The sequence below is a fragment of the Dama dama genome, chromosome X (assembly GCF_033118175.1).
Source record: "Dama dama isolate Ldn47 chromosome X, ASM3311817v1, whole genome shotgun sequence".
Classification (NCBI taxonomy): Eukaryota; Metazoa; Chordata; class Mammalia; order Artiodactyla; family Cervidae; genus Dama; species Dama dama.
This window is the reverse complement of record NC_083714.1, coordinates 165253267-165266308: the sequence shown is the minus strand read 5'-3', so window position 1 is coordinate 165266308 and position 13042 is coordinate 165253267. Positions and strand designations below refer to the sequence as shown.

Below are 13042 nucleotides of genomic sequence, written 5' to 3'. Positions count from 1 at the left end.
GGGGGCGGGGGCGGGGCGGGGCGGGGCGGGGGAAGGGCGCGGCGAGCTCGCGCACGCGCACCGCAAAGCCCGGGCCGGCCAGCCCCACCCACCGCCGCCCCGGAAGTCCCGCCTCTCGGGGGCGGGGCCATGGCCAGGAGGAGAAACCTGGACCCGCCGCGCGGCCAGCTTCCGCGGGCCCGAGCGGCGGAAGCGGAAATGCGTCACAGGGGCGGGCGGCGGCGGCAGAGGCGGCGGCAGCGGGTCGCGTCTGGGGCGCCTCCGGCGGACGGCGGCGGCGGCGGCGGCGGCGCCGGGCGGGGAGGCCGGGCCTGCCGGCGTCGTCGGGGGCCCGCGGGAGCGCTGGGGCCAGGGCGGCGGCGGCCTGGTACGTGGACGGGGCCCCGCCCGCCGGGCGCGGGAGATCCCGGGGTGTCGGGGGGCCGGGGTCTGCCGGGGCCGGGGGGCCGGGGAGAGCGGACCCGCGGGGCGGGCGGCCGGGGCGCGGGTCTCGTGGGCCTGCGGGCTTCGGGAGTCGAGAGCCTTTGAGGGGTCTGGGAACGGGAGGCCTGGGGGTGACGGAGAGCTGGGGGCCGAGGGCTGCGGGGCGGGGGGTCTCCCGAGGCGGGCAGGGCGGGTGTCTCGTGGGCCTGGGGGTGACGGAGAACTGGGGGCGGGGGGCGCCGGGGGTCTCGTGGGCCTGCGGACTTGTGGGCGGGGAGCCTGGGGACTTGGGGGCGCGGGCTTTGGGGGTCGAAACCCTTTGAGGGGCCTGGGGGTGACGGAGTGCCCGGGGCCAAGGTCTGCGGAGGTCTCCAGGGGCGACCGGGGCAGGGGCCTCGTGGGCCTGCGGACTTGGCGACGGGGACTTCAGGGGTCGAAAGCCTTTGAGGGGCCTGGGGGTGACGGAGAACCGGGGGCTGCCGGGGCGCGGGTCTCGTGGGCCTGTGGACCTGGGGGCGAGGGGCCTGGGGGTCGGCCGGAGCGCGGGTCTCCTGCGTCTGCGGACTTGGGGGTGGGCGCCTGGGGACTTGGGGGCGCGGGCTTCGGGGGTCGAAAGCCTTTGAGGGGCTTGGGAGTGACGGACAACCGGGGTCTGCGGGGATCTCCCGGGGGTGCTGAGAGCGGGGGTCTCCTGGAGGGGGCGGGGGGCGGGGGAGGGGACAAAGCCGATTGAGCAGAGGAGGTGAGGTCACCAGTGAGCTGCGTGGGGGGGGGGGGGGGGCGGGGGTTGGTGGACAGGGCCCGTGCAGGCGAATGGGAGTCCACCAGGGTCGCAGGTAAGCAGGCTGTACCGGGGTAGGGGGAGAAGCTAGGGGTTACTGGAGGTTGGAGGGGGTTACCGGGGCCACAGGGGGCGGCGGCTGGGAAGAGAGAAGTTGGGAGATGGGGCGGTGGGGTGAGTATTTAGAGGGTGGAGGCGGTGGGGATCGTGTAGGGGCTGTCTGGGGTGTGTTGGCGGTGTGGGGGGTGGTGCAGTGCAGCAAACCCAGGGGGGCTGGAGGGTGCAGGGGCAACTGGGTGACCAGGGGAGATGGGAATCTCCAGGGTTCCTGGTAGGCAGTGGGCTTCCGGAGTCTCTGACTCAAGCCCTCTCTGAGGTCTTCGAGGTTTTCTGCGGGTGGAGGGGGGCTGTCGCCACTCCCAGCCCAGGCTGAGCCCCCTCAGGGTGCCCCAGACTCGGACAGGTGGCTCTTCCCTCCAGCTGGGACCCCTCCACCCTAGTCCCTGCGGCTTCTCTCAGGTCTGGGGGGGGTGGTGTGTGTGCTTAGTCGCTCAGTCGTGTCTCTTTGTGACCCCATGGACTGTAGCCCACCAGGCTCTTCTGTCCCTGGCATTCTCCAGGCAAGAATACTGGAGTGGGCTGCCATGCCCTCCTCCAGGGGATCCTCCTGACCCAGGGTTGAACCCGGGTCCGGGTAGGAAGCTCAGAGCCATCTGGTGGGCGGGCACACAGCCCAAGGCCACCTCCGTTACTGTTTGGTGTCCGTGGGTCAGGTCTGGCTGGCCCTGCTTTGCGGAAGTAGGCACCGGTTGGACCGGTAGGGAGAAGCTGGTTGAGGAGGAGGAGAGTGCAGTCAGCTCCCCGTCCGCGGCTTCTGAGAGGCCCCGCGGCTTTGATGGTTTTATCTGGGCACAGAGAAGGTGCTTCTGCCCACGGTTAGGGTGGAGATACTGCAGTCAACGGTCCTCAGCCGTTTTCTCAGCCTGAAAGTTGCTTCCTGTTTCTGCGGGCTTCCTCCTGCACATACCTTCCCAGGTGCTTGTGGGGGCTGTCCCTTCCCCAGTGAGGCATCTGCAGCCTCCAGTGGAGGTGGCCTGTCCCCCACACCCCAAGGGCAGGGACCCCACCCATCTGGGCTCCCGCCACCCCAACCCTGGTGGAGCTGCCTCTGGGTATTTGCGTGCAGCTCAGTGCCGAAGGAGGCTTGGGGCAGGCAAGTGTTCCTAAAAGTTTTGCAAACCCAGTTTTTTCCCCTGCATTTGTGTAATCTGGTTAAAAGGGCCCACATATTCGGGGCTGGGGCTTCCCTGGTGGTGCAGACAGCGAAGCATATCTGCCTGCAATGCAGGGCACCCAGCTTTGATCCCTGGGTTGGGAAGACCCCCCCACTGCAGAAGGGAACAGCAGCCCACTGCAGTATTCCGGAGAATTTCACAGACAGAGGAGGCTGGTGGGTTACGGTCCACAGGGTCGCAGAGAGTCGGACACAACTGAGCGACTCACCCTGAGGGGCCTTCCCTGAGGCAGTGGCCAGTGTCAGGCAGGCAGAGGGCAGACGGGCCTCCCTGCCGCGGGCCGCGTGCTGGCCAGCCTGGGGGCAGGACACGCGGCTGGCCGTGAAGACGCAGCGTGCGCGTCTTGTGTTTCAGGCCCGAGGTCCCGGCTATGGCCGCGGCCACCATCGTGCACGACACGTCTGAGGCGGTGGAGCTGTGCCCGCCCTACGGCCTGTACCTGAAGCCCATCACGAAGATGACCATCAGCGTGGCGCTGCCGCAGCTGAAGCAGCCGGGCAAGTCCATCTCCAACTGGGAGGTGATGGAGCGGCTGAAGGGCATGGTGCAGCACCACCAGTTCTCCACGCTGCGCATCTCCAAGAGCACCATGGACTTCATCCGCTTCGAGGGCGAGGTGGAGAACAAGAGCCTCGTCAAGTCCTTCCTGGCCTGCCTGGACGGCAAGACCATCAAGCTGAGCGGCTTCTCCGACATCCTCAAGGTGCGTGCCGCCGAGTTCAAGGTCGACTTCCCCACGCGCCACGACTGGGACTCCTTCTTCCGCGATGCCAAGGACATGAACGAGACGCTGCCGGGCGAGCGGCCGGACACCATCCACCTGGAGGGGTTGCCCTGCAAGTGGTTCTCGCTGAAGGAGTCGGGCTCCGAGAAGCCGAGCGAGGAGGTGCTGGTGCGCGTGTTCGAGCGCTTCGGTGAGATCCGCAACGTGGACATCCCCATGCTGGACCCCTACCGCGAGGAGATGACGGGCCGCAACTTCCACACCTTCAGCTTCGGCGGCCACCTCAACTTCGAGGCCTACGTGCAGTACCGCGAGTACGCCGGCTTCATCCAGGCCATGAGCGCGCTGCGCGGCATGAAGCTCATGTTCAAGGGCGAGGACGGCAAGGCCGTGGCCTGCAACATCAAGGTGCGGGGGAGTCCGGAGGAGGGGGCGGCGGGCTGCGCCCCGAAGGGCCTCAGACACGGGGAGGGCTGCCTGGGGCCCCCACGCTGTGGGCGCAGAGTCTGTGTCTCATGAAACGTGGGGAGAAGGGGGCACTCTCTCGCAGCCCTGGTCAGGCGACCCCCAGCCCGCCTTGAAATGAGACAGCGGTTTGCAGCATCATGGCCACGGACTCTGGCTGGTGCTGGCTTCCCATGCCAGCCTGGTGGAGGAGTGGGGCCCCTCGGGGCTGCGAGCTGGGCCCGGGAGCTGGGTGGTGAAAGCAGCTGGCCATGGAGTGGGGGGCGCCCCGCTGCAGGAAGGGGAAGGGGCCATGCTCTGGCAGGCACCGGGGCAGGCAGGGCTGGCCTCTGGACACGCTCGTGTTTCCAGCAGAAGGGGCCCTCCCAGAAGGGCTGGGGTCCTGAGCGCTCATTTCGAGCCTCCCCCACCCCCAGCCCCAACATCCCTCCGGTCCAGGGCGTTTGGGGGCCTGCTGTCTGCGGTGATCCTGAGGCAGGCCGCCTGGTGGGCGCGGGGCCGTCTGCACGCGCAGGACGGTGCAAACTCGTTCTGACCCTGCCCCGTCCTGCCTCCGAAGGTCTCTTTCGATTCCACCAAACACCTGAGTGACGCCTCCATCAAGAAGCGGCAGCTCGAGAGGCAGAAGCTTCAGGAGCTGGAGCAGCAGCGGGAGGAGCAGAAACGGCGAGAGAAGGAGGCGGAGGAGCGGCAGAGGGCGGAGGAGAGGTGCGTGCTGGGCTCCGCGGGCTTCGGTGCATGTGTGCGCGTGTCCCCTCGGACTCTGCGGCCCACCCCCGCGCTGCCAGGGACCTGGCCTTCCTGCTGAGCCTCCCTAGGCGCCGTGCACGACCCTGCTGACACAGACATGGAATTTTTGTCCGTGTTGCAGGTTTTTTGCGTTCAGGCTGAAGCTGCTTTAAAGTGAAGTAGGGATGTGAGGGTATTGCCGGCTTTTCCCAATAAGAGACGTTTAAGAGCCCTGTAAAGTAACTGAGATTCAGGCGTCTTGGGTCACTGACGCTTGTTTCCGCTTTTGTGTTCTGGCACTAGTGGTAAAGAGCCTGCCTGCCTGCCTTAAGTGCAGTAGACTTAGGAGAATTCAGGCCTGATCTCTGGGTTGGGAAGACACCCTGGAGATGGGAAAGGCAGTCCACTCCAGTATTCTTACCTGGAGAATCCCATGGCCAGGGGAGCCCGGTGGGTGCAGTCTGTGGTGCCCCAGAGAGTGGGACAGGACTGAGGGGACCCAGCACAGCGCGTTGTGAGCTCTCCAGGCCAGCTGACCAGCGTGGTGGGCTGGGTTTTGGAAAGTGAGCAGTTCTTGGTGCTCCATCCTGACTCCTGCACTTGGGTTTTTCTTCCCCGCACTTGTCTGTGTGTGTGTGGCTGATGGGCGGGGTTTCTCTCATGTGTCCACAGAGCGTCGAGTCTCAGGCGAGCGTGGTCCGGGGTTCATTCCTCCCCGCCTGTGTGTGTGTCTGGGCCGACCTGACTTGGTGTTGCTCTGGCCTCGGGGCCCCTGTGCGGTTCCCGTTTGGTTCCGATGATCACTAACGCAGATTCGGGCCTGTCTCTGGGGTCAGCGCTTCCCCTCTCTGCCCCCTGAACCCAGTTCCAGGGCGGCAAGTGCCGGCGATGCTGCCAGCCTCCGTGCAGGCAGCCGGCGAGGGTGTGCACGGGGGTCGGGGTTCAGGAGCCTGGAGCAAGGCCGTGGCTGCAGAGGGGACAGACGCCCGGAGAGGGCGGGGTGTCCCGGCCGCGTCCTGGTGGTGGCCCGTGTGAGGGGAGCCGTTAGGACCTCACACTGGACGAGGCCCCGGGGGTCGGCGTGCCCACCGCAGGCAGAACTGGGGAGTGCTGGCGGCATGCGGACCACAGGTCCTGGTCCCAGGCAGGCCTCGTCCTCTCTCCCACGATCGACCATGTCCGCCGCCCCTGAGCTGGGCATCACAGTTACCCCACGGCCTGTCTAGTGTCTCGGGACATGCGCTTCCCTCCACCTTCACATGAACATCGGGAAAACCGCCCTGAGGGTGGCCTTTGAGTTCAGGCAGCAAGGGGTGTCCTGGTGGGGACTCCAGCTCGTAGCCCACGGGGCGGTACCTCCAATGTGGCCAAGGAGGCTGGGCAGGGCTTGCCTGGGATGAAACGGTCTGCGGGCGCCCGGGAGGCCCACGGGTGTGCAGGGCTGTGTGTCCAAGCCCAGTTGGCCTCACTGTTAGCCCGCGGGCCGGCCCGGGAGCCTGGGCGGCTGTCCTTCGTCAGGGGCGAGTGAGTTTGGGTCCTTCGCTGCTAATGAGGTACAGCATGGCCCGCAACGTTTATGTTCCTGGTCATGGGCCCTTAGCTGGACAGGTGAGGGCCCTGGGCACTCAGGGCCCCTGAGCGGCAGCTCCTGACCAATCCCTGGTGCGGGAGACCTTCCGGTGTGTGGCCTCCTGGATGCCGGTGTCCTTGCGAGCTGCCTTGCTTCCCTGCATGGCCTGACCTCCACGACTGGGGCTTGGGTCCTCCGGCCTCCTTGTCCATGCTGTTTCTCTGCTGACCTGGCTCTTCTGCCAGGTCTCCTTCCTGGCCTTGGTGTCCCCGTGCCGTGTCCTGTCCAGGGCGGCCTTGCTTCTCCGCCGTGCCCGCCCTGATGCTGACCTGAAGGTTAAGTCTGAGGGGGTGCGAGTGGTCCGTGAGGACACACTCATTGGTCTTCCTGCCCCTGGAGGTCTGGATCCCTCCCAGTCGTGCTGGGGTCCTCATTACTGTGTGTGGGAAGGGTGCTGTTGGGTCTGGACTGGCCAGCACAGCGTGGGTATTTACGGAACCCCCACCGTCCGCAGGTGGTGTCTACGTGGTGACTTCACGGGTTTCCACAGATGGTGTGTGCTGGGGGGCCTCCTCCGTCGGGGGACACCCCCCTCCCCAGAGCAAGCCAGTTTGGCTGTGTGTCACTGAGCGTGTGCCTTTTCTGCAAGTCCTCACGAAACCTCGTGCAGTCCGTGCTCTCGGGGGCTGCCAGTAGCCGGGTGCTTCTGGAGCCTTCCTGCCACTGGGTGCATTCCTGCTCCCCTCCAGCTCTGGGGCTGGGGGGTCAGGGTGGGGAAGCCCGGGGCGGGGGTCTCTTGTGCAGTGGGAGTAGGCCTTGTCCAGCGTCCTGGCTGTGCCAGTGTGGTGCCAATGTTGGAGGGCCTCCTCCCTGCGCCACTCCCGGTTCGTCTGCTGTGGCCCCTGCAGGAGCAGGTGATCTGCTGGAAAACTCCACTTCCCAGGCGTCCGCCTGTCCGTGCGTTTGTTCAGGTGCCTGGGCTGGGGTCGAGTTTAGCCAGGCTGTCCCTGGAAACACGGGGTGGAGAAGCCTCGCCCTCTGCGCCCCTCGCTCCTGGGGTCCTTGGCCACGGCTGACATGTCTGTGCGGACAGAGCGCTAAGGAGCCGAGCGCCGCGATCGCCGGCCCAGGCCGCCTTGCTGGACGGCCCCTTGGCCCTCAGGGAGCCCGCGTGTCCCGCCCCTTCGCAGGAAGCAGAAGGAGCTGGAGGAGCAGGAGCGTGAGCGGAAGCGCGAGGAGAAGCTGCGGCGGCGCGAGCAGAAGCAGCGGGACCGCGAGCTGCGGCGCAGCCAGAAGAAGCTGGAGAAGCTGCAGGCGGAGGAGCAGCGCAAGCTGCAGGAGAGGATCCGGCTGGAGGAGCGCAAGCTGCTGCTGGCACAGCGCAACCTGCAGTCCATCCGGCTAGTGGCCGAGCTGCTGAGCCGCGCCAAGGTACGGGACGCCCTGCCCTTGGGAAGCTCCGCCCCAGGAAGCCCCGCCCACAGGGCCTGCCAGCCTATGGGGTGCCCCACCCATGGGGAATGACCCACCCACAGGGGCTGCCAGCCTATAGGGGTGCCCCACCCACGGGGGAGCCCCGCCCACAGGGGCTGCCAGCCTATAGGGGTGCCCCACCCACGGGGGAGCCCCGCCCACAGGGGCTGCCAGCCTATAGGGATGCTCTACCCTGGGGGAAGACCCGCCCATGGGGGGGGCTGCCAACCCATAGATAGGCCATAGCCTTGTGGATGCCCGGGTACTCGGGGAGGCTCAGCCCTTGAGACGCCCCGTCCCGAGGGAGGCCTGGCCTTCGCAGACACGCCGGTTCTCGCCGGCGCCTGGCTCAAGCCCCGGGGTGGCTTTCGTCGCGGGGGCCCGTGGTTGCAGCACCCCGTGTCGCCCCGGGCTGTGCCGTGAGGAAGCCGCAGCACTGTGGGTCCGGGTCCCCGCTCCCGGACGGTTGGGGACCGTCTTGACGGCTGGCCCCACAGCCTCCGTGGGGCCGGGCTCTGCGATTCTCCCCACGCTGTGGCCACGGCGCCAGTATCCCTCAGGCCAGGTAGCCCGCGTGGAGCCCGGGCAGGTCAGGCAGGCGCGGGGCGACCCTCACCTGACGTCTGGTTACAGTTGTGACCAGTCTGCGGGAAGGAGAGTGGGGTGCATGCCGAGACCTGTGGCTGTGTGTTCTTGTTGTGTGGTGAACACTGAAGACCCTGATCAGGCTGGGCCTCCGCGCCTCCCACACCCATGCGGAGCGTCAGCTGCCTGGGCCATAATCTGGGGCCCACGTGGCAGGGAGCGTGCACCGGAGGGCCCGGGCCGCCCTCGAGGCTCCCCCCACCCAGGGCTGTGCCGAGGGGGTTTGCCGGGCTTGCTCCTGGCTGACGATCGTGGCCTCCGAGCGTGCCATTGGGAGGGCCCTGGGCTGCCTGAGAAGGGCCCCCTTCTCGAGGGCTGTGCCCAGGAGCTTTACTGTTCTGCTTCCTGGCTGACGAGTGTGGTCTGCGAGCGTCCCATTTGGAGGGGCCCGGGCTGCCTGAGAGGCGTCCCCCCCTGCCCCACCCCGGTTGTGCAGAGGAGCTTCGCCGGACTTGTTCCTGGCTGACGATTGTTGCCTGCAAGTGTGCCACCCTGAGGGGCCTGGCCCCGGGTAGGTGCCCCTCCCCAGGGTGGTGCCGAGGAGCTTTGCCAGGGGTCCCGGCTGACGTTCGTGGCCTCCAAGCGTGCCACCTGGAGGGGCCTGGTCCCCAGTAGGCGCCCTTGCCCGGGGACTTGCTCCTGGCTGACGGACGGTCGCAGGACCCCCAGTGTGGTCTGACCCGGCGGGCAGTGCTCCAGCTGGGCCGTCCTCGGAGCGCCCGCCTGCGCTCAGCCTGGCTCAGGCGCCGCCGCCCCCCTCTGTCCCGCAGGCCGCGAAGCTGCACGAGCAGGAGCACAAAGAGGAGAGCCTGCGGCTGCAGCAGCTGGAGGAGCGGCGGCGGCTGCAGGAGGCCGAGCTGCGGCGCGTGGAGGAGGAGAAGGAGCGCGCGCTGGGCCTGCAGCGTCGGGAGCGCGAGCTGCGCGCGCGCCTGCTCAGCCTGCTACTCAGCAAGAAGGCGGACGAGCCGCGTGCCGGCGCCGCCGCCGCCGAGCCGGGCACCGCCTCCCCCGCCGACCTGCTGCGGCCAGTGCTGGACATCCTGCACACTGTGTCGGCCTCGGCCGGCGCCACGTCCCGCGACCGGGAGCCCGCGCCGCGGCCGGCCGCCCCCCAGAACCTGAACGGGAGCGTTGCCGCCGCCCCCGCCGCTGCCCAGGAGGAGGCGGCCCCGGACAAGGAGGGGCAGGACCCTCGAGGCCCGGACGACGGCCCCTCGGAGAAGAGGTGCCCCGCCGTGCTGGCCTGCATCCCGGACAACACCCAGCAGCCCAAGGCTGCGCCCGCCGCCTGCGAGCCGAGCGCGCCCCGGAAGGATGTGCGCTCTGAGCAAGACAAGTGCAACCGGGAGCCCAGCGGGGGCGGGGGCCGGGCCGGCAGCGGGGTGGGCCGGGACGACGGCGGCGACAGCGAGCACAGGCACAAGCGCGAGCGCAGCGCGCCGCGGCGGCGGGCGGGCAGCCGCGAGGACGGCAGGCCGCGCAAGGAGCGGCGGGCGCACCGCAAGCGCTCGCACCAAGGCCGCAGCGTTAGCCCCGAGGAGCGCGGCCGCTCCCGCAAGTCCCGCAGCCGCAGCCGGGAGCGGCGGGGCCGGCGGGAGAAGAGCCAGAGCCGCGGCCGCGACCGGGACCGCAGGGCCAGCTCCAGCCGGAAGCGCAGCCGCCACCGGCGGGGAGACGACAGGCCGCGCTCGGGCTCCGCCGGCCGCCACCGCAGCGCCTGGAATAGGTAATGCAGGCCGCGCGCGCCGGGGCCGCCTTCCCAGAGACCGGCCGTGCCGCCTGCGCCTGGAGCGTCCCGTCGAGGAACGCCCGGCCCCAGGCTTTCCCGTGCCTCCAGGGAGCATCCCAGTGAGGAGCGCACGGCTCCCGGCTTTTCGTCCAGACTTTGATCCAGGCCGCGGCCTTACTGCGTTTACCTCGTGATCACAAGCTTTGGTTTCTCCTCAAACTTGATCCAGTTGCTTTAATGTTGCTGGTCCTCCTGGATCAGGAGAAGCGCAGGGGGCTGCGAGCCTTGAGCATCGGAGAGCCAGCCAGGCGCACCCAGACCCGCGGCGCGGCGTCGGGCCACTCGCAGGGAGACACCGGGTCCTGACCTCATGGGAGCGGAGCCAGGCCGCGGTGACGGGACATAGCGGGTTCCAGTCTGGCAGCCGCGGCCCCACCGGGCATTACGAACACGAAGCCCCTCGCTGGAGGTCTTTGGTTTGTTTTTTTGTTTTTTTCTGTTTTTTTGTTTCGTTTTTTCCCCCTTTTCTGTAGGGTTAATGTATCAGGAGTGAAGTTTGGGTGGGATGCCAAAGGCAAGTGTCTAGTAACGCGTTTAAGTTACCGGAGAGGAAGCTGCGTGCTCAGAAACACGGAAATTCTTTACGGGCGTGGGCTGGTGCGGAAGGGATACAGAAGGGTCCCAAACACACTTTCTATGAGTTAAAGTCATCCAACATACAAGAGAAAAAGTGTCAAGTGATACACAGGGATCCCAAACATTCACTTTTTACAAATTAAAGTTATTCAGCATAAAAAAACAAAAAAGCAGGTTGGTTTAAAATTAGCTTTCGTTTCTAGTCAAGGTTAGCCTGTGTGGTTTTTTTAAGAAGCCGTTTTGCTAAATTATTTTTACTTGGAACGTTTCAGATTTAAGGCTGCAAACTTGTTAAATTTTATAATTGTTGGCTTCTCCAAGGGAAGCTCAGAAATACTTAAAAATAGCTGTAACGTCCACCTTAGGGGAGAGGGTGTTTATTCCAGTTTGCATTTTTATGGTAAAATAAAATCTTTTTTCCAATGAACTAATGTCTCCCTTACGTGGGATTTTTTGTTTCGTTTTCAAGTTCTTTAGGCTGTGTCACTAGTTGAGCATAATCTAGCATGTTTGAGATCACTTGGTCATTTGTTCATTTCACATGCTGTTACTGTGCTGAAATAACTCCGTGGAGGACAACATGGGTCCCGAGAGGCATTTGATTTGTTTGCAAGTGAAAGTGTTAATCATTCAGTCGTGTCCTACTCTTTGCAACCCTGTGGACCGTAGCCCGCCAGGCTCCTCTGTCCGTGGCATTCTCTAGGCAAGAATACTGGAGTGGGTTGCCATTTCCTCCTCCAGGGGACTTTCCCAACCCCAAAATTAAGCCCTGGTCTCCTGCATTGGCTGGGAGATTCTTTGCTGTCTGAGACACTGTTTAGCGAGTTTACAGAAGCCATTTTTGTTCTAAAGCTACAGTGCCATCTTGAAAAAACAGTGGAAAGAAAGTGGTTCTTTTCTAACCTTGAGGTGGTAGGTAGGTGCTGGCGCCCCTGCAGGGACCCTGGTTCTGAGAGAGGGGAGACTGAGTCACTAACTCGTGTCCCTCTCTTTGCCAAGCCATGGACTTGTGCACACTCACTGTCTCCCAGGATTGGCTCAGACCCATGTCCATTGATCTGTGACGCCATCCAACCATCTCATCCTCTGTCGTCCCCTTCTCCTCCTGCCTTCCATCTTTCCCAGAATCACTGTCTTTTCCAATGAGTTGGCTCTTTGAATCAGGCTGCCCAAATAGTGGAGCTTCAGCTTCAGTCCTTCCAGTGAATATTCAGGACTGATTTCCTTCAGGATGGACTGGTTGGATCTCTTCGAAGTCCAGGGGACTCTCAAGAGTCTTCTCCAACACAACAGTTTGAAAGCACCAATTCTTTGGCACTCTACTTTCGTCATGGTCCAACTCTCACACCCATATACGACTGCTGGAGAAACCACAGCTTTGACTATATTGGCCTTTTATCGGCAAAGTGATGTCTCTGTTTTTTAATAGGCTGTCTAGGTTTGTCAAAGCTTTTCTTCCTAGGAGAAAATTAATTTATTTCTGGCTGCAGTCCCATCGGTGTGATTTGGGAGCCCACCTGTTACTGCTTACACTTTTTCCCCTGCTATTTGCCATGAAGTAACAGGACCGGGTGTCATGATCTTAGTTTTCTGAATGTTGAGTTTCATGCCAGTTTTTTCACTCCCGACTTTGACCCTCATCAAGAGACTCTTTAGTTCCTCTACAGTTTCTGCTGTTAGAGTGGTGTCATCTGCATATCTGAGGTGGTTGATATTTCTCCCGGCAATCTGAATTCCAGCTTGTGCTTCATCCAGCCCAGCATTTCGCATGATGTCCTCTGCATAGAAGTTAAATAAGCAGGGTGACAATATACACCCCTGATGTACACCTTTCCTATTTGGAACCAGTCTGTTGTTCCATGTCCAGTTCTAACTGTTGCTTCCTGACCTGCATACAGATTTCTCAGGAGGCAGGTCAGGTGGTCTGGTATTCCCATCTCTTTAATTTTGCACTGTTTATTATGATCCACACAGTCGAAGGCTTTAGCATAGTCAGTGAAGTGTAGAGGTAAACGTTTTTCTGGAATTCCCTTGCTATTTCTGTAATCCAGCGATTTTTGGCAATTTGATCTCTGGTTCCTCTGCCTATTCTAAACCCAGCTTGAGCCTCTGGAAGTTCTCGGTTCACTTACTGCTGAAGCCTGGCTTGAAGGATTTTCAGCATGATTCTCACTGGCATGTCAAATGAGTAAAATTGTATGGTAGTTTGAGCATTCTTGAGCATTGTCCTCCTTTGGGATTGGAATGAAAACTGACCTTTTCCAGTCCTGTGGCCACTCCTGAGTTTTCCAAGTTGGTTGCCATGTTGAGTGCAGCACTTTGACAGCATCATCTTTCAGGATTTGAAATAGCTCAACTGGAACTCCATCACCTCCACTAGCTTTGTTCATAGTGATGCTTCCTCAGGCCCACTTGGTTTCACACTCCATGCTGTCTGGCTCTAGGTGAGTGACCACACCATCATAGTTATCTGGGTCATTAATATCTTTTTTTGTACAGTTCTTCTGTGTATTCTTGCAACTCTCCTTCATCTGTTATGCTTCTGTTAAGCCGTTACTGTTTTCTGTGCTTT

General features: G+C 63.2%; 1 protein-coding gene across 1 annotated transcript; it reads left to right on the top strand.

Annotated features, from left to right (window-relative positions):
- The first annotated feature begins 301 nt into the window (after positions 1-301).
- Positions 302-10897, top strand: AKAP17A (A-kinase anchoring protein 17A). The gene is made up of 5 exons (XM_061136128.1): positions 302-367; positions 2854-3631; positions 4248-4396; positions 7178-7418; positions 8876-10897. The coding sequence occupies exons 2-5, from the start codon at positions 2870-2872 to the stop codon at positions 9833-9835; spliced, it is 2112 nt and encodes a 703-aa protein (XP_060992111.1). The 5' UTR covers positions 302-367; positions 2854-2869; the 3' UTR covers positions 9836-10897.
- Positions 10898-13042: the final 2145 nt, after the last annotated feature.